The sequence below is a fragment of the Phalacrocorax carbo genome, chromosome 1 (genome assembly GCF_963921805.1).
Source record: "Phalacrocorax carbo chromosome 1, bPhaCar2.1, whole genome shotgun sequence".
NCBI classification, from domain to species: domain Eukaryota; kingdom Metazoa; phylum Chordata; class Aves; order Suliformes; family Phalacrocoracidae; genus Phalacrocorax; species Phalacrocorax carbo.
Window position 1 is genome coordinate 143,751,961 of NC_087513.1, and position 20,321 is coordinate 143,772,281.

General features: G+C 44.3%; 1 protein-coding gene across 3 annotated transcripts in view; it reads left to right on the top strand.

Annotated features, from left to right (window-relative positions):
* Window positions 1-1,638: 1,638 nt before the first annotated feature.
* Window positions 1,639-20,321, top strand: part of CYFIP1 (cytoplasmic FMR1 interacting protein 1) — a 77,970-nt gene continuing 59,287 nt past the window's right edge. Inside the window, exons 1-4 of one of the 3 annotated variants that reach the window (XM_064438151.1) lie at window positions 1,639-1,881; window positions 4,148-4,253; window positions 19,890-20,013; window positions 20,170-20,259. In XM_064438151.1, coding sequence (XP_064294221.1) covers window positions 19,897-20,013; window positions 20,170-20,259 — 207 coding nt within the window. In that variant the 5' untranslated portion in view covers window positions 1,639-1,881; window positions 4,148-4,253; window positions 19,890-19,896. The remainder of the gene's footprint in view (window positions 1,882-4,147; window positions 4,254-19,889; window positions 20,014-20,169; window positions 20,260-20,321) is intronic. The other 2 variants (XM_064438132.1, XM_064438141.1) reach the window with 2 other exon arrangements.

Below are 20,321 nucleotides of genomic sequence, written 5' to 3' on the forward strand. Positions count from 1 at the left end.
AGGAACTGAAGCATCCAGCACTGGTTGTGTTTTACAGTTTTGAGTGAGCTGGGTTTAGAAGCTAGGCTGGTAAGGAGTGGTGATGGGTGAGATTCATTCATCTGGTATATGCACTTGGAATGCTTATGAATATATACAAAGAGTCAGAGAAGAATAAGCAGCCACAACCTAGAAAATAAATTGTTTCGTAGAAAAGACTGTATCGCAGCACTGGGAAAATATGGCTGAAGATGTGTCTGTGATACGATGAAATGGTAATGCTAACATTTTGCAGTGATGCATAGCTTCTCCACAGCTGTGGGAATTCCTGATGATACGGAATAGGTGTAATAATTGGATTAGAGAGTACTTGAATTGATGAGAATTAGGGAGTTTGGCAACTTATTCCTGCTTTCCAAAGGCTTTATTGTAGATGCCCTTACAAAGAGGTTATTTAAGGAAATTAATACAGTGGAAACCTGTTTGAAAAAAACAATAGGTGAAGTAAAGGACTAATTATTCTGTTCTCAGCACAAAAAGCATTAACAGCGCAGTGTCCCACTAACTGCTGTTGAAAACAGAGACCTCAACTTGCTTGCTACAGCAGTACGGTGTAGTTTGCTGATGATTAGAGAGGATTTTCAAGAGTAAATAAAACGTTAGATGCAACGCCAAGCAGTCAAATACAAGCAAATAGGCTTTGAGGAGAAATTGTTTGGAAGTTCCCTTGCACGCAACTGCCTCTAACCCCTATGTGCAGCAGGTTTGTGGGTTCTGTCTGCCATAAAACAGTGGACGGAAAGAACAATCTTGACAAACTTCAGTGAAAAAGAGCCAGCAGTTTCGTTTTGTGGTGCAGCATCGAGTTCATTAGATGAATCTTGAAGGAATAAAAGAAAAACAGAACTTGGAATTGGAGAGCATTACATGGAAAAGGTAAGCGCACCTTAAAATGAGCAAGTAGACATGTTTGTTCTGTTTTACAGAAAAAAACCAGAGTGGGAGGTTGTCAGTGAAAAACAGCCATTCTTGTTTTTTCTATTTTTAGTTTGGGTGGACAGTGGCATTGCGGAGACGAAGAAGATACGCGTGAGCACCCTCTAGAGGACATTTGAAAGGGTTTCCTGCGGGATACCCTCTGCTTTCTTTAAGGTTAGGTCCTCCATCCCGGCGGCCGGGCTCTCTCCCTCGCCGTCCTGCCAAAACTGTGAAGTGGAAAAAACCCCAAGGGCCCAGCTCGGGCCCCCCCATGGCTCCTCGGGGCGGTGGATTTCCCTCCGGGGGCTCTCAGGGTGATGCTGGGGGCACCGGCCCCGCTCGAGCGGCGCCGTCTGAGGGTCACTTTGCAGGATCGGACGTTCTCTGGTTTGTGTACGGGCACGGCGGGGGCGGCACCGTCGGCTCACGTATAGATTTGTCTTCTTGGGTGTAGGTTTCCCTTGTGCGTACGGCCCAGAAAAGGCCGCTTTCATCAAAAGCAAAGAGGGAGACCGATCACCCCCCGGCAGCCGAGCGCGCAGCTCCGCCGCCTGCGGCAGCCTCGGGACGGCTGACGGCTCCCGGCTCCCCGGGAGGAGGAGGAGGAGGAGGGAGGAGCCGGAGCCTGCCGGGGTGGGAGGGAAGGAAGGGGCGGCAGGTTTGGGATGAGGCGGGAGGAGGAGCTGGAGCGGCAGGAAGGGTGTTTCCCTGCGCAGCTCCCGGTTGAAGTGACTCAGGCAGGAAACTCCCCGCCAGGCGCGGCCCAGGAGCGGAGCCGCCGGCCCGACGCGACCATCGGCAGCGGCGGCCGGGCCGGGCCGGGCCGAGCGGAGCCCCCGGGGCGGGGCGGGCGGACGGACGGACAGACAGACGGGCCCCTCCCGCCGCCGCGCAGCGCTGTTCCCGGGAGCCGGCGGCGAGCGGGTGAGCAGCGCTTCCCCGGGCCCGGAGCGGCCTGGCTGGGGGCCCTCCCGCCGCCGCGGCGGCTTCACCCCCTCCTCTCTCTACCGACGCTTTCTCTGAGGCGGCGGGCCGTTCCTCGCCCTCCCCCCGCGCCCCCTGGCTAACGGCCGCCGCCCCGATACGCTTCTTTTCGATTTATTTCTCTCCCCCCCCACTCTGCCCCCCGCTGTGTTTTCGGTGCCCCCCGGGCTGACCCCCTGGCAGCAGGCTGCGGCCCGCCCCGCCCCGCCCCGCCGCGGGGCCTCCCCAGCGCCGCCGCCTCGGAGGTGCCGCTGCCGCCGCTTGGGCGGAGCCGGGCCCCGGCGGGGCGGGCGTTGCCTCGGAGCCGCCGCTGTGGCGGGACGGGACGGGACGGGAGAAGGGAAGGGCCGGGAGGCGGCTTGGGCGGGCGCTGCGAGGCGGCTGTCGGCGGCAGGCGGGTGGTCGCTCCCTCAGGTGGGCCCCGCCGGTGCGTAAAGCCTCTGGGGTAGTTACCTGAAAGGTACCTAAAAACTATGATTTTAGTCTCTTCTTTTGGGTGTGGGGTCTTAATTGTTCTCTCTCACGCGTAGCCCGTGTGCCTGTAGCACAGGGGAGGTGGGAGTTCTGCTTCCTGGGCTGTCCAGGAGCGGATCAGGTGGGGGAAAAAAAAAAAGTAAGAAGCCATGTGCGAGTTCATCCCGCTCTTCAGATGGAGGAGATAATCTAGTGTCTGTCTAAGGACATAGAGTAACTTCTTCTCGAGGAAGTTGAGTTTAATCCAGTTAAAATAATTATGCTGCAGCGATGTAAGCATGGAACTCCCCAGATGGACGTCTGGTATCCCGGCTCTCTCCTAGCAAAGAGATGAAGGCAGGCATGCGCCTCATCTGCGTGAGAACTCCTGTAGTTCATCAGCAACGCTGCTAATCGTTTTTGCCTTTCAGTAGGCTCTCATTGCCTTCATTTTTATTCCTGCGTCGTTTGATGACAGGTTTGAGTAGCATTTAGACATGTAAATGTTTGTGCCAGGGAGGCTGTTAGGAGGATGTTGTCTTTGTGGGATGCAGCCAGTCTGCCTAAAGTGGTGGCTGGAGAGTGTGCATTGGAGCAGGAGGAATTTCTTCTTAATTAGAAAGTCAGACAACACTGTACTGTAAACTGTGGGAAATGGAAAGCTGGGGCTAATGAGTGACTCCAGTCCTTATTGCATTCCAGTTACTTATCTGCCATAACTTTATTAAAATATAAACTTATATGCGCACATGCAGTGTTGCTGGTTAGCGTGTTTTTCAGAGTAGAATTTCTAACAATACTGTAATGCAATTCTGTGATCTCTCGATTATGTGTATATTAATTACACTTATACAAACTGTTTTATGCTCAGACTGAGTACCTCTGAGCTATGCGCTAGACAACTGTATTGCTAGTCCTTACTTAAGTGTTCTGGTTCTTGGCTTTAAGTCTTACTTTTACCTTTCAAAAACTCTTTTTTCTGCATTTGTAAATACGGACATTCTCCTGACCTAATGTAAAAGGTTCTTTAAGTCTTCCCAGACAACTGGTCTGTGAAGTCTGGCTGGTGTAGGCAGCCAGTGTCTCTGTAGCTGCCAGGAAGGAGGAGGAGGAAGAATTCAGAAGCAGCCTGTACAGCACTGGGGTACAGCAGGAAGGCTTAGTCCCAGTATCATCAAAGCTTGCTCAGCTTGCCTTCTAAGAAATGTACAGCAGACTGTACATTCTCTGCAGCAGCTTTAATTTTTTTTTTTTTAAAGCATCCTGTGGCTGATGGAATATCTTACCTATAATTTATGGTTTTCAGATTGCTATACCTATTTTTTTTAAAGAATAAACCTCTCAGAATCTTAGAAAAATAAACAAGGCACCCCCTCTACCCTGCCTTCAACTGCCTTGCTGAAGATGAGTAAGACTGTGTGTGTTTTGGTTACAGACCTTGGGTTTGGTCAATTCCTGTTGAGGGTCATGATGAAGAGAGCAGAGTGGTATTTGAAATGTGTTAGCTTAAAGCTTCTGACTTAATAGATATCACAGTATTTAAACCTAAGTGGAGCTGAATTATGTAAGTTGTTTAAAAACGAACAAACGAAAAAGAAAACTGCACTGTAAGAAAGGGAATGTTCCACAAACAATCCACACTTTTCAGTTTTTAACTCCTGAATGTGTGACTTACAAAAGCTGGTAGTCCTTTAGTGATGTGATGTACTGGTAATATCCAAAGTGTTGGTGAACAAAATTCTTGTTTCTTCAGTTTGCCTTAGGTGGAAATCGGCCCTTCGGCTTGAACCCACGAATTCTCTTGGCCCATTATGCAGACTTTAAAGCACAGTTAAATAAGTAACAGATATCTGCTCAAGGTATGTGTTTTATGTCATTAGAAGTTTGTCTGATACGCTCCTTAGTCTTGGTTAGTACTTTGTTTATTCATTCTGTGAGAGAGGTCCTTTGGAAGGTGGCTCGCTCCTGAGGGTAGGTTTCACAATCTTGTCATAACTCTCTTCTCAGAATCATCTGATTTTTATTTTCCATTTTCTCAAAGATTTCCAAGATATTCAGGCTGAGGTGAAAGCTTCAGGGTGGTTGGATTGGAGCTGCAAAGTTGGAACATAAAGATGGAACAAAAAATCCTCATGAAGCTCCTTTTCTTGGATTCAGTTTTATTCATCCTTTGGCCTGAAAGCTGCTAGAATCGCTTGCAGTGCTGTACAAGAGTGAATTAATTGTAGCATAATTTCCACACATGTTTTATGTGTGCATCAAGACGGTCTCATTTTACAGTCATTGCTCTGCCTTCTCGGGGCAAGTTCTTCATGTGGTTCCTTTACTGTACCAACAAGTAAAATAAACTTTCATGTTGGGCGGGATGTTATGCTATAGTGAATCAGAAGTCAGCCGTATGATTGACTTAGCTTCCTTTGAAACAGTGCGAGTTTCTGAATTTTTATTGTTTATATATTTTTAAATAGCTGTAGTTACTATGGCAAGCCCCAACTTAATAAGCAATTATTTTTGAACCAAATTAAGCACTTGTTTACCTAGGGGTGCTGCAGGAGCTTGACACAACCCAAGCGTGAATGGTCAGTGAAGTGGTTTGGTCAGATCAGTGCATCCACTTGGGAACCTAATTGATTTAAACAGCACTGAACTCCCATTTGGACATGCTCTCAGATCACTTGGCGGAGATAGCATATATACTTAGAAACTATTGACATTTAGAGCATACACCTTGTTACAAGCAGCCTCTGGCAGACCTTATTCTTGTAGGGCATTTTGTTAGTTATTGGCTACATTGTTATTTGAATACGTAACAAACGAAAGCCGCTGACATTGGGCCTTTTTTGTGCATGTGTGCAGATCTGATGCAGTAACATGGAAGAAGTATATTTTGGCATTGTGAAATGTGATTGTATACCTACACAAACTTACTGACGACATAGTAAGAGTATTATATTTTAAGCTACAGCCATCAGTTTAGGATTCTTCTTTACATCTGCCTTTAGAAGCTGATGTTTGTAGGGCTTAAGGGTATGGTTTGCTGGTAATACTGATAACTGAGTGTGTGTATTGATTTGCTTGATTTATTCTATTAATCCACATCACCTGCTTTTCTAGTGGTAAAATTAATGTATGAGGCATTGATGAGACTTGCTACAGGAAGGCAGAGGGTGCAAAATAACAGATAATCTTTCTATCTCTTGGCACCAAAAATGTTGTGACTCATCTTTTGGGTAGCTCCTTATCTCTCGTAAACACACTGGTAAAAAAGCCTGAAGCTTGTTTTCTTCATAGGACTTAAAAGATTGTCTCTGTGTCAGTATCTACTGTTTGCTCTCTACCTCTATTATGCCTATAAATACATGTGCATTCATAAATGTGTGCATTGTGGAAAAAAATCCTGTCTTCAAACAGTTCAGTGTTTTTTGAGAAAAGTTGCAGTCTGGGCCTTCAAACTGTAAAAAGTGGGGTGATGGTGATCGTGGGTACGGCACAAATAATTCTCAGGCATTTGCCACCTCAGCAGAACCCCCCCTGCCCTCAGGCTAGCCATTGGCAGGACAGCAAGTGAATTTATAGCTGTGTAGCCTTTCTAGAGGAAGACCATTGTAGGGGAGGTGAATTAAGGTTGTGGGCAGCAGAGCTGAGAGCAGAGCTGACTGAGGAGGGACCCCAGCTATGCAGGCCTCCGTGACGGGCGGGTGGTCCCGGGGATGGCTAAGAGCAATGCTTGTGCTGTGCTGCCATATCCCTTTCCCACATCGTCTGTAGCTGTTTCATCCCACTAGTGCTCTGCCTCTGCTGTCAGGGACCCAAACAGGGCATCTGCCTCATGGCTTGGTGAGGCACTGAGCTCAGGGAGTGCTGTCTGGGATGGAAAACCCTTTGTAGCCAAATAAGCTGCTTGCTGGGTGCTCCCTTCGTGGGGCTTACCTGGCTGTGGATCTGTGACCCTCCAAGTCATGCAGCAAGGCCGTCTTTTCTCAATAACCTGAGAGAAGTAAAGGTGAACATGGTGGTCCTTCAGTTGGGTGGTTGCTCTCTGGTTCTGCTTGTGTGTTGCTGGGACAGGTGCCCTGGCATGGGTGCACCTTAAAGTGAATGACCTCCCCAGGAGGGGGGAGGTTCTACCTACTAACTTTAATAAAGCTTTTCTTATTTCAAATAATTGGGTAACACTGACACATGAGGAACTGACACTTCTTGCTTTTATTAGGGGTAAATGCCGTGGCAGGAGGCTGTGGTGGCCCCCTTTCCCTGGCTGACAAAGCAGTTACTTGTGGAGTGAAATTGCATGATTTCCCCATGCTTGGACCAGATGTTGGGAGATTTTCTCAGTTTAACGGTGTGTCTCTCAGCAAGCCTCTCACAGGGCTGGTTTCTGCAGGTCTGGTTTTCAGGAATGTTGGTCAGGAGGCAGTAGAATGCCCAAGCAACTTTCAAAAGCCAAGAATCACTCATTTGGAGCAAAAAATGCCATTCCCCCGCCCCTCCCTCCACCGAAAGGCATTGTTAAGACTTCAGACAGTGTGTAGACTTACGCTTATTAGATGGTACTCTCTACCAATGAATAGCAGGGTTGAACCTTAGTAATATTTATATGAATTAATACCATAGTAAGTAAAAGAAAAAAATAAATGGTGCTTTTGGTTTTAGAAACAAATTCTCAGATTTCAAAACCAGTACTGTGGTTTTATGTTAGGGCATGAATCTCCAGAGCTGACATGCTAAGTAGTGACTGCAGCTGTGTAAATGGTACAAGTTGCTTTTGGAGATGCTTACTTTATACACTGCAGGTATACAAGAGATTTGTTTCTAGGGTTTAGATAAAAATATGGCAGGGCTGTATGTCGCTTTAAAATACTTTAATTCTGATAGGGGCATGGATTCTTTATTGGCAGGAAATAAAAATGCTGTAGACCTGAACTTGATTTATAGTTGTCTTTCAGTATAGCTCTAATTATTTTAAGTGGGTTCACTGACATGTTAAATCAATAAGGAGAGTACACTGACTTATACATTCTGAATGTAAAGTCCAGGTAAAATATCACGATGTATTACTCAAGATAGATATCAGAAGTAAAGCTTTTGATAAATTTTTCACTGAAACTGCATGTTTTCATGTATTGAATAATGTAAAAAGGTACTTTCATGTATAAATGAAAGTACAAAATGTTACAGATGATGACCTCTTTTAGAGGAAAAAGAAAGTTTAAAAATAAAAATCTATTTGCTTATTTCAGTTTTCTCCTCCACTCTGTCCTCTAGTATTTCCTTGATTTTTTAAGAGAACCATCAAATTATAACTCGCTTCTTGTCTGATTCTCCCCCTCCTCCCTAAAATGCATGTAGTGGTACTTTTTTTTTCATAGCTTCTGAAGCCCGTTTTTAAGTACCATACATCGTATGCTACTTCGCAACATCATACATTATTCTTGTACTGTGTTGGATACTAAATAAAAAGCTACTTTTAGCATGAATGATATCTATTTGCCTAAAATATCTTCCAACTTATTTTTTGGATAAAGAAGCATACTTTTTTTTTTTCTTCAATGAAAATTGAGGGAGTTGTACTGCTGATTTTAGTAAAGACTTTCAGGTAGGGGGAAGGAGTGGGAATTACAGTGCACAGCCTCTGTTTTAAAGAGTAATTTTTATTGAAGCCTTCATTTACTTTTTAAACTTAAAAATAAGTCTGTGTTGAAGCCAGAGCTTCACCTGCAGGTTTGCATTGAAAAAACCTGCTGGATATAATTAATGCCTGTCATGTCATCGGGAGCATATGCTGTAAGATGGAGCTGGATGCATAATATGGAGGTGCTGCGGAAGGGAAACTCGATGGCTGCCTCGGCCTTGGTGGTGCTGGGGCTGGTGCCAGGTGGGCTCCAACAGGAAGCCGTGAGACTCGCCTTGGAGCAACCATGTCTGGAAATGGGCTCAAGAGGAGAGTGCTATCTCTCTCTCCCCTGAGAAAACAGCATTTTCTTCCTTATTTGTCCCCAGCCTTATGAAAAGAAAGTACAGTTCAAGAACTCACATGCTTAAATAAACAGTTTGTCTAAGGCTGAGGGATTCCGTTATTACTTAAATAGAAATTGAAATACTCCAGACTCTTGTCTTCCTCTCGATCCTTGTGGCTCATCTCCCTCACCAGCAGTGTGACAGACTGATGCTCAGCCCACCATCCACTGCTTCTTTCAGCATATGCACCCTTTTTGACTGAAGTAACAGCAGTACCCCCACCCCAAATACAAAGGACAACCAACCAAACCCACGCTGAATAGGCATGAGCATGAGCAATCTGTGACGGTAGTTTTTCTGTGGGATGAAACGTGCTGTGTCTGAGGAATGCCGAGTTAACTCAGAGCGCACATGCTTTCTGCTTTCTGGGGTGGTTATTGCTCTTGCTGCTTCCTTCCTTGTTCTTTACAGAGTCCTTATTTTGGGAATCTTATCCTTGCTAAAAAATGAGAGAGTTTTTCCCAACTGCTAAACATGCCGTAAGCGCTGTGCTTCAGTGCTAAACTTTAGTCTTGCCCAAAGCAATGCTGCGCAGCATTGCTTCCTAACACACCCATGCAACAGCAGGAAAAATCAGAAACAAAAGTATGGAAGAAATGTGCGTTGAGGACAGCTGCAGGAGATCTCCGCAGCAGCACGGCAAGATGGCCAAAGGGGCAAAACAAGAAGAGAAGATTAAACAGTGGGGGAGGGGAGGCGTAAACTGGGTGAGAGGAAAAGAACATGAAAAAGAGAAGGGGAAGGAGTGAGTCAAGAAGCAATAAAAAGAACGGGAAGCTGAAGGACAAGCAAAACGTAAGTTGCAGTTGATGCAAGTCAAAGATGTAGCATCATGGGAGTGTTAAAGGGGTGAGGCAAATAAGTGTAACACAGAACAGATCTCAGCGCAACCTACCTAGAATGAGGCAACAGTTAAATCTTTTAAATTAATTCCAGCCTGAAGAGAGGCTAAATATTGTGGAAGGGTTTTTAATATGTATGTAAATTTAGGATTTATGCAGAGCTGAGTTAGTATTCCGAGTGAACATGGAAGAAAAGTAAGAATTAATTACTAAATCAACACAAGCCCCCTCAGCCATCTAGCTCCACCAATAGCAGATTTTTAAATTTTATTTTATATTGGCAACTTATCTTGGACTTCAGGCTTAGTTACACAGATAAGACTAAATCAAGCACAAGTGCCGCTGCAGAGAGGGTTGCATGCTGCGGACCAAACTGCAGTGACAGGTCCTTCCTCCTTGTTCACATACATGGGATGCCTTTGGAGCAAAATTTACAGGGTTAGGCTTCTCCCATATCATTGTAATGGCTTCTCAGATAAAACAAATGGCAACAAGCAGAATCAGTTTTCCACTTTGGAATTGTGTGCACTGCGCTACTCTAGAGGTTCCTGCATGGGGATAGCATTTGGCCCTATGTTTTATCATCAGGTTGTTGCCTCTCTCCTCCAAAGCTTCGAGATGTGGGATGATACTGCAGAAACACAGCACTAGCCAGGCAGCGTATTGAAATACTGAGTGATTACTCGCTGCATCGTCCACTGCAGGTACTGCTGCTGTAGAATTGGTACGTGCTCATTCATGTGTCACTGCTGGCTGCTAGCACAGCAGGAAAAGGTAAACCCACTCTTGTGCTAACTTGCTAGCAAGAATTTAGTGACTCCAGCCTTGTGCTGTGATACGGGAGTGCTAGGGTTGCATGATATTCTCTAACATGGGAGAGTTTTCTTACTGCTGCTTTAAAAAGGAGTAGCCAGTAGATCTGAACCTGGTAGCAGGCATCAAGAAAGGCAGTTCTGTCCCACTGTGGCTCACCACTCTTGATGTAGGCTTTGCCCAAAGAGCCTGAGAGTTCCCATGCATAACCTGTTGTGATGATAGTAGGGCGTCAGACCTTCATGTCATTGGAAATGTGCTTGAATTTGCCCAGGGTGTTGGGAGGAAACGCCAATAGTTAATTGACAAGCATGACCAATTGTCATCTGAGTGATGGTGGTCAGCGTGTCGGTGAGCTGTTTCAGCTACGTGATGGCATTGTTAGCGGCAGTGTCCTCCTGACCTTGATTATGGTGCAGGAACAGTACTGACTCATGAAAGCGTGGCTTTTGGGTTTCATAAATGGTGCTGCTGTTGCTTACCGAAGTATCTGATGCTGCCCAGAACTCGGTGTCCGAAGTGATAAGACTGTTGTATCTCTGAGCGCTTGAACCTTGGTTGCACAGTCATAGCATAGTTATTGCTTGTGGAAAGAGACGGGAATCTCTTGTCATGATGTTTCCCTGTATGGGACAGAAGCTGCACTGGTAACAATGTAGGCTACCTTAATGAAGAAAGTCGCGTGAAAGATTTACACATGACTGAATGCAAAGTGCTTTCAGTTTGGGAAGTTGAGAGTTTCTAAAAAAAGATTTTCTGTGCGTTAGCATTATGTTTTCCTCCAAATCTGTGTCTGCTCTTGGAAGCTTGCTTCCTCCGATGGCAGGGCAAAGCAGTTAACATGAGCCATGCTGCCCCGTAGGAGTCTAATATTAAATTAATTGTTTCCATTTTGTGGCCATTCTTCTGGGACTTGCTGTGGTGCTGGGGTGGCATAATTCAGCGCAGGAATTTTTGTTTTCCTTTTTGCACATATTGAGCCTTTTTTATTCCAGTCACAGAGGTATTTTTGAAAGCTTAACAGCATGTCAAATCTGTTGCACAAAGGACTGTCAGCTGCTGTTTGCTTTCTTCTGTCTTTTACTTTAATCAGGCAGGCCAGGAAATGATGTGAAAAGCATTTTTCTTTGCTCCTTCAGTTTATGCAAATCTGTTGCTTAGGAACGAAGAGGAGCTCCAGTCCCAAAAGGAACATCTTATGCTGATCCCTTTTGCAAAAAGGCAGACTGTGCTGTCCAGAGCATGGAAAAAGAGCATTTGAATGGAGAAGATCCAGTGCATTGCTGTTCTCTGAAGCACTGTAGTTATCAGTCTGTTAAAATGTTTTCTGCTCAGTCTGAATTGCTAGGTTTAATTGAAATAGAACTAAAAGGGAAATTTTGAGAGAGATCGTGCAGGTTTGAAAGAAAAGTGGATATTATAGTAATTGCTGTGCTGTTCTTGGAAGATTCATTACTTTTGTTAGCTCTTCCCTTTACAAGGGCCTTTTGTGATCAGTCTCGTGGTTTAACCTGAGTAGGAACATTACACAGAATATTTAATCGAATTTTCTTCGCAGAAAAATTATTTAATCGATTTTCTGCAAACCAGTAACATGGAGGGATGATACAATGGAACAGAAGAAACCTGGAAGTGTTGTGTTGCTATAGGAATAAAACTTCTGCTGCTGTGGAGACTGAGCCTATTCCTGTGGGAGTGTTGTCATTACATCCCTTGGAGTTCACTGAAATTGATCCCATAGACCCCAGTTCATCAGGCTATTCAGTCATCTTTTTCAATTTATCTCTTATTTTAATTTGTCTCCTTCTATGCATGGACTGCGGAATGCCTTTTTGAAGGATATGCTTCTCTTGTCCCTCTAACTGTTGTACATAGAATTTTCCTGATTTTCATCATGGTATTCTGTCCTGTAAAGTAGGGTAAGCTTTGCTTTATGTATTTATGTATTTATTTATGCCTGTTTTAAAGAGACAAAACAACTCATCAGGATGCATATTTCAATTCACAGATTGCATGGCAATTGCAATCTTCAGTCTCCGGGCCAGGCTTGAGATTTTGTTTTAATTTAAGTTTCAAAGATGCTTTTGCAGAATTAGGAAAGAAGAGAGGCAATGTCAAAGGAAGTGCTGTTTGAAGTACAGACAGACTTCCTCTTTGTCTTATTTTGAGCCTGGGAACATGTACAAGCACTTGGATATCAAATGCATCTATTTAAAAGCAAAATGGAAAAATGTGTCCAGTGGACTGCAAAAAGACAGGGGCCATCCCTTCCCAACACCTGTTTTCCATCAAATGAAACTGTGTTCTCATCTGCAAAGTCATAAAATAGTCTAAAATTTCTGTAATCCAGCAATTTTTTATTAGCTGTTTAGACTCCACCTTAATTATCTCACTTTTTGGCATGATTCTTCTCCATGTTTTTGGATGTGAAATAATTTTTTCCACTTATAAATTGCAGTGTTTGAGACCTTTTTGGGTTACATAGAGCATGGTCTTACCAAAACTGATTCCCTGAACATCCCAAAACACCTCTGCTTTCACGGGCTGTATTCTCACTCTAATATCTGCACGTGTTTTATTGGTGTTGGATGTATGCTGTGCAGAACTGTGGCCCGTTCTGTGCAGCAGGAGGTGGGGTGCGCGGCAGCATCCCTTCTTGCCCCACTTGTGCAGTTGCACTAACATGTTGCTGAACAAACTGGGGCAGCTTTTCCTGCATTGGAGAAAGAGAGAACAGCAGCATTCAGTGGGTCAGGCTTTGCTGATCCTAGCTCACAGCGTGGCTGGGGGCCCCTGGCTGCCAGCTGCAGCCCCGAACTGCTGATCCAGCCATTTGTCACTGGAGGCCCCAACCTCTCCTCTCGAGCAGTGGGAACTTGTCATGCATTTGTGGTAGCCATAGGATATGTTTTTCCTGTCCTGTTTCAGGCTGTTTGAAGTGCATTTTGAATGGATTCATGCTTCATTTAAACTTTAAGTTTTCTTGGAACTCATGGTTAAATGACTGAAAATGTTTGTTTTTTGAGATCTGTATTTAAGGTACTGGCATCCAAGAATGGTGAAGAAAATGAGTCCCTGTGGTCTGACTTGTATAGTTTGTGAAAACGAAGAGTTTATGATTATTTCAGTGCTCAACCCTCTCTTTTGCATTTGAACGATGACCCTGTTTTATTCCTTGTTCCAGGAAAAGCACTTACGCTGTCTGTGTGAAGTTGGGCCCTTCCATTTCCCTCTGCGTCCTGCTGCTTTTCCTTAATTACAGAGGAAGATCAGCCCATACTGTTACTTGTCTGACTCTTCTCACCCTGAGATTCAGCGTGGCTTAACTCTTTGCCCATTTAGCTCTTCCCACCTGCCTGGCCAAGTGCGGCCAGAGGTTGTGGTGTGTGCGTTTGGGGCAGGGAGGGAGGGACTCTGTCAAAAGAGAAAGCAGTGGTAGATGGGCTGCTCCAAAGAGGACAGGTCCTCCGGAGGGGTTTGCTCTGCTATCGCTGCCGTGCAGACAGCCTAGGCGGCTGGCGGTTTGTTCAGGAGCAGGTGGGACGCACCTCATTTTTCAGCACCCATTTTCAGACTCCATCTGAAAAGCGGGATGAACGAGTGCAGGAAATTATTTCATCCATCACTTTTTCATCTACCACTATTAGCTTGCTGTAGCCCTTTGTGCCAGGGCAGCTTGACGAGCCAGCTGAGCAAAGACTTTTACTCTCAGACTATTGGGATGTTCTGGTAATTCAGCTGAAGGTATGCTGAAAAAATCGGAGGTTAATGATAAAAGGAAATCACTGTTACTGAAGAGCTGAGCTGTTGCCTAAATGAGATGAGCCTTTGCTCGCCTTATCAGCTTGAGTGCCCTGGGCGGTGCTGTGAGGTTGGCTGCTGCACCTCCATGTGCAATATCGGTGCTGGGGAGGGGTTCCCTCTCTGCAGCATTGCCTGCTGACTCCCCTGATCTTTCCCTTGCTGTGCTATTCAGCTGAACTCTTCTTTTCCATGGAAGTTTACCTACCAGGGCACAAGATGAGCATGTGGTAGCAATAGACCCAGTTGTGTTTGTTGTCTGATCCTTTCCGGTATGCAGCAGTATGGCTAAAGATGTGCCATCTTTTGTGTGTAAGGAGTTTTCAGCAACCGCCTGGAAATTGTTGCCACATCCAGATTGTTACCTGTGGCAACCCAGCATGTGTCAAGTGGGAATACGGCTGGCTTACTGCTCTGATGGTTGTGTGGGGCTAGAAACTTAAAACTTCAAGGTGAGGGTGCTCAGGTGTTCCCAGGGTGTCAAATCTTTGAGTGAGTGATGGAAAGGAGAAAACTCCTGTCAGCTATATTTAGGTTTTAATTATTTTTGTTTATTTGAGGGAAGTTTAACATTGTTACTCCTTTTTCCAAAAAGGAAGGCAAGGATTGCCTCAAAGTGAGTGCCTCTGCTTGCTGAGTAATAGTGTCTTCTGAAGAAAGGTTGATTTCAGTGGAGCTTGATACTCTCTACTTTTTTTTAAACCAATGGGCTCAATTATATTATTTTTCTGTTTTTTTTGCAGGAATGGTCACTTGACAATCTTAGTCCAGGGGATAATGCCAGTTTGCAACAGCATATGTACTTGTAGCTTTCTAAGGAGTTACTTCCCGTTCTTTACCTATATATTTTCAGGATACTCAATATACCTTTTGATTTTTTTTTTTATGTTTTGTGATAACATGATACCATCCTCATCATCTCCTGGTCTTGTCTGACACAGCCATAGAATTTCATCTGATAATTTTTTTGGTGAAGGGCTTTATTTCTCATCTGTAAGTAGATATTATCAAACCCAGTTATTCGAGGCTGAACTTTTTATGTTGGGAATCAATGTCTTTTTAAAGCTCAGCTGGATAGATTCTTAGGGCCATTAGAGGCTGTTTCTGGGGAAGTCTTGGACGAATGGTTGTGGCTGAGGCTAAAGAGGAACCGCATGGTAATTTCTGCATTTATAACAAGGTCTCAAGAAGCCTGCAGTAACCTAAGTTCATTTGCTTTACCCATGTTTATTTTTTTTAAACTTAGTTGTGAGCTACAAGTTACATCTGTTGGATTGTGTACGCCGTTGCTGAACACATAGAAGAACTATCTCCTATCATCAAGCATAACTTTCCTGTTTTAGCTATTTATAGACTGAGTCATCTTTTGATCTTCTTTTTGATAAACAATCTGACCTGCTTAACTCTGCCACTGGAAGAAATCTTAAAAGCTCTTTTTTTTTTTATAACTACCTAACTCCCTAGAATTTGGGGGAATTTTTTTTTAATTTTGAGCTTGAGACCTGAATAGTATTACAGCAGTGATTCTGTAACACTATCCTGTAAGCTCCAGAATATAGATCTTTTGCACAGACCTCAACATTATTCTGCAAGGATGGAGATGTGGAAATGGTGTCTCTGCTAGGATTGACACTCCTCTCCTCTAAATACCAGAGCAATTTTTGTAAGCAGGGCACTGCATACAACATGGCTGTGAACAACGGTACAGAATTACGACATTTAAAAAAGATGGGCAAATCTTTTGTCTGAATATGTTTCAATAATAACCCAGCTCTGAAGTTAAAACAGAAATGTAAACAACACGAAAGGGTCTTCAGGGTTTGGTGCCTTTTTTTGTTGTTTTTCTTATGGACAAAGTGCGATAAAGGTGGCTCAGTGAGCTTTTCTGAGCAGGTCAAGCCCAGCCAGTGCTGATCTCCTTCAGAACTGAAGAAAAGGAAGAATATATGAATTTAAGCTAGTCAGTGGACTTGCACTAACCTACTCAGTTTCCCTAAAATCCCTGATACCTCTGATCCTTGGACGTGGTAAGGCTTGGCACTGTAAGGCTGAAGCTTGTCTGTGTAGGAGACGGGGATTTTCTTGCTTTGAAATCCAGAAAAAGTGGCTGAGAATCAGCACAGATGCTGCTGTCTCCTGCTTAGAAAGCTGGGCGTGCTCATCAAACACCAAAATTTAGCAAAAGAGCATTCCTGCATATGTGATTCTCTCTGCTGGAGAGAGGATGTCAGGTAACGAATGGTTTTTAAGTTGTGTGTATGTCCAGAAAAACACATTCTTGGAGTGCATTTTGTCTCTACTGCTCTAGTGATGGGTCCTGATACAAAGGTAACAAAAAGAAAAAGAGGATTATTTCAGAAATAATTCTTACATGTCTCCTACCTGAGAAAAACCATCCTGGAAAATCTCAGGTAGGTGCAAAGCTGAAAACACAACATTGTAGGATTTTAGTAAGAAGGTAATTCTCATAGCTTGGATAAATTTACTGACATGACTATAATTATGACTACAGTGTTTTAAGCTGTTCTCATTTAGGTAAACTCCTAATCAGACTGCAGCTTCTGAATTTTTTAAGTAGGTCTTTGAAGTTTCTTATGTTCTCTACCATAAAGGAGTCTGTTAAAGCATTAGCTCTCCTGCCCAGTAATTTCACCTGTAACTCGTAGTGACTGAATCTTAAGGAGGCAAAACTATCCAATTTTGTGTCTTGGGAATGTTAGTTTTCTTCAGTTAATTTTTCTGAGACTTAAGGGGAAAAGAAAATTATTGTTATGCCAGCCCTCCGTTGTTGTACATTAGAAACAGCTGGTGTCTTCTGGAGCTGGTTTTATTAACAACAACAGCAGAAAAGAAGGGGGGGGGGAACCCCAAAGTAAAGGAAATCTCTGTCCTGGTCCCAGGGCTTCTGCATCAGGTGAGGAGGTGGCTCGGACCGTGTTCTGGTGTCACCTGGCTGTGGGACGTTGTCTCTCAGCTAACATGGTGTGAGTGTGGCCAAGCTCCAGCTGTCCCCCCGCCGCTGCTGCCTGCTGCTGGCTTCCTGGGGCAGGGGGGAAGGGTGAATCATGCCATCGCAACGTTTGCAAATGTGTCAAAGCTGGACAGGAAGGTGCTGCTTTCTCCTCCACGTCTTGCTGGGTACCAGAGTAAAAAGCTGGAGAAACAGGAGTGTTGAACTGGGCCAACAAAACGCCAGGTGTGTGGATACCTTCGGCAGAATTACAAAGTGGGGCTGTCAGCAAGCGACCTTAAAACAAGAAGGCTTTTGTTACAGTATGTGCCCGATCACTTACGTTTTCGTGGTTCAAAAAAATGCTGATCCGTCTTTAGGAAATTGTGCTGAAGGCCTTGGCAAAATGCACTTTCCTGTATTTCTTTTCACAACCCAGAGGACAGCAGGAAGCTTCTGTTTCATAGCTGGTGCCTCTGGCCTGCTAACGGGGGTTTCCCAGATGTGTGCTATTAAGTAGATGGCAGTGTAAGTGAGATGCGATTTTGGTTTTGCTTATGCTTTGGTTGCTATTTTAAAACTATTTTCCCAGTATTAAAAAAAATATTCACACATAGTCTAATGGCTGACAGTGTGAACATAGAAAGCTGATGCTGGAGAATAACCCCTGCGCAATTATAAATGTTGAGGCAAAAGTGTTCAGGTGTGCTTTCTTAAATAGCATGTATGGGGATTAGGGGCCCTATCTTCAGAATATTTGTTTGTAGTGCTGGGGAAGCTCAAGTCAGGTTTTGTGGATGCCTGGCTCTCTCCTGCACCAGGGACCTGAGTCACCGATGGATCATGTTTTAGGAGGAGAGGGAAGATGTGTGCATTGGGGAGAGGGTGTTGATACTTTCCTGGCACTCAGTGGCAGCTCCCCTTTACGTGGATAAGGGCAGTAATTTTTGGTGTAGAATGGGCAGCCATTTTTCACTATCGATTTTGGAGCACAGGTGGAGCAGTATTTTGTAGCATGCCTCTGTTGTGCTTTCTTGGAGACAGCATTTTGCTGGCCTGCCCTGTGGTACAGTGGGGGGAGGGCTGTGGGCCCATGGGTCCCACCACTGGATGTCCCAGAGCAGCCGCACAGTCAGGTGTTTCTGCTTTGATAGGGAAGCGAAGAGGAGGAAGAGTTTCAAGCTGGAAGGAGCCTGTCAGACTAACCTATGTAAAATGTTGTGTTTTTCTTTTTTTTGTTTTGTTTTGTTTTTTTACCTAAAGCTTGATCTATAGATATTCAGACCAAGAATTAAAATACTGTCTGTTTGAAATGCTCCATCTTCTTAGCAACTCTCTTCCATTTCCTTTAGGGTAAAACTGTTGAGAGTCTGACCTCCTCACAGGACTTTTGCCCAGACATGGAAATTTTTTGGCATTTGTTTATTTATTGAAGGGAGGTTTTTGCTGGTCTCTAGTTTGAGAATAACTGTGGTTCTTGTGAAGGAGCTTGAGCTGGGTGAAGGCAGGTGTTGGGCAAGTGTCCCGGTGCAGGTCTGCCAGCCAGCATTCCTGTCAGTCCAGTCTTTCCTCCTTTTTCAGCAAGGATTGCAAATTGCACAATATGAGCATTTATTTATTTATTTATTTTAACAAAAACTAAGATGCTCAGGCTAGAAGCAAGGTTTGGGCTGGGGTTTCAAGAAGCAAAAAGCCTGTGGACCTTTCTGATGGTGGCCGTTTAAAGTTGTCGGCGAGCTCTCTTTGTACATGGTGCGTTATTAACTTTGTGGCAATGGCTTGGGATGCAGGGTTGGTCTCTGAAGATAGATAGGTAATCACTTCCCTTTGCTTTGGGTTTTGGGGTTTTTTGTCAGCTTTGCCCTTTGTTTCTGTGGGGTTTTCCCCAGGAAACCTTAATTAGGTAAGAGAAAGTGAGGAGGTTTTTCTGCCAGGCCGCTAAAAGAGCAGCGAGTGGGGGGATTGCCTGCCCGTCCTAGGTGTGTCTCTGGGTAAGCTTTCGGTAAAGTTGCAGTGAGATCTGCTCATTCCCCCACTGCACACGGAGGTGGCACAGCTCCACGGGGGTGACACGTGTCATGCAGGGCACTGCCCCTCCGGGGTGCGGGTGCTTGTGCTTCAGGTGGTGTTCCTGCCCTCCTGGTTAGAGCTAAGGGCTGCACTCAGACACTTCCTTCATAGTAGGTGCATGGTTTTGCTCTTGTAAATGGGGGAAAATAACTTGCAAAGCCCCATAGGGAAAAAAGACTCAGCTTGATTAGAGGTGTTACCTTAAAAATGAGGAATGACTCCACCGAGGGGGATGAGTAGGTCATTCTACAGAAGCAGATGATTGAGTTGTTCTTCAACCCACACTTTCTTCCTAAAATTTCTTCTTCTTGCTGTTTTTGGTTCAAACCCCCATGCAGTGACAGCAGTCAGAGATGTACAGAGATCACCATGACCCTGAGGGGTTTTGTGCCTTTCTACCACTAACTTCTCAAAGCGGATCTGGATGTCCTAAGGCATGAAACACTGGAGACTGCTGGCACCTTTTGGCAGCCAGGTCTCCTGAAGATGGGCTGGCAGTAGTATCTGTGGATAAGGGTTTGAAGACTCGTTGGCTCAAAATGGAAACCTTACAGGGGAGTTGTATACCTGTGCTTGTTACAGGATTTTTCTGTTTATTGTAATTGAAGCAGACCATGGAATAACCTTCCTTCTAATTTAACCAGAGGAGATTACATAGTAGATTTCCTTTCTTTACTGCGATTAGAGGTCATCCTTTCCTCTATTTTTTGTGTGTTTCTGGTGTGCAGCCATGGGGGAAGAGAAACATTTCTCAACTCAGAAAAGTAAGGAGGAGGATGTTAGTCCTAAAAGTCATTTTTAAACTTGTATACAAAAACCAGCTGGGTTTCCGTTTGACTTGTTTCCCTTTTGTTGTGATTGAAAGGAAACTGCACATTTCCCACAACCTAAGTAGTTCCCTGCTCTTCATATTACTCGTTTGCTTTCTGTGTATGTAATAACACATGAAAAGTTGTATGTATGTACACATATCTGTAAGTATGCATGTGTGTTTTAACCAGGTACAAAATGACTGCTCAAGTAACACTGGAAGATGCCTTGTCCAACGTGGATCTCTTGGAAGAATTACCATTGCCAGATCAGCAACCGTGTATTGAACCCCCACCATCATCTCTGCTTTACCAGGTGTGTTGTCATTGCAGGAAAAAGAGTTTTTCCATTTCCAGTTGCTGTTAAGGAAATAAAAAACCAACCAAACCCAAAGTATTTTTTTATTTGCAATATAGATAAAAATTCTTTTTCCTATCAAGGATTAAATTATGCATTTTGCTTTCTCCGCAGCCAAACTTCAACACTAATTTTGAGGACAGAAATGCGTTTGTCACTGGCATTGCAAGATACATCGAGCAAGCTACAGTCCATTCTAGCATGGTAAGTAGATGTTCAGATATATACTTTTGTGTTAACTTAGAAAAAAAGGAGAGTAACATGTC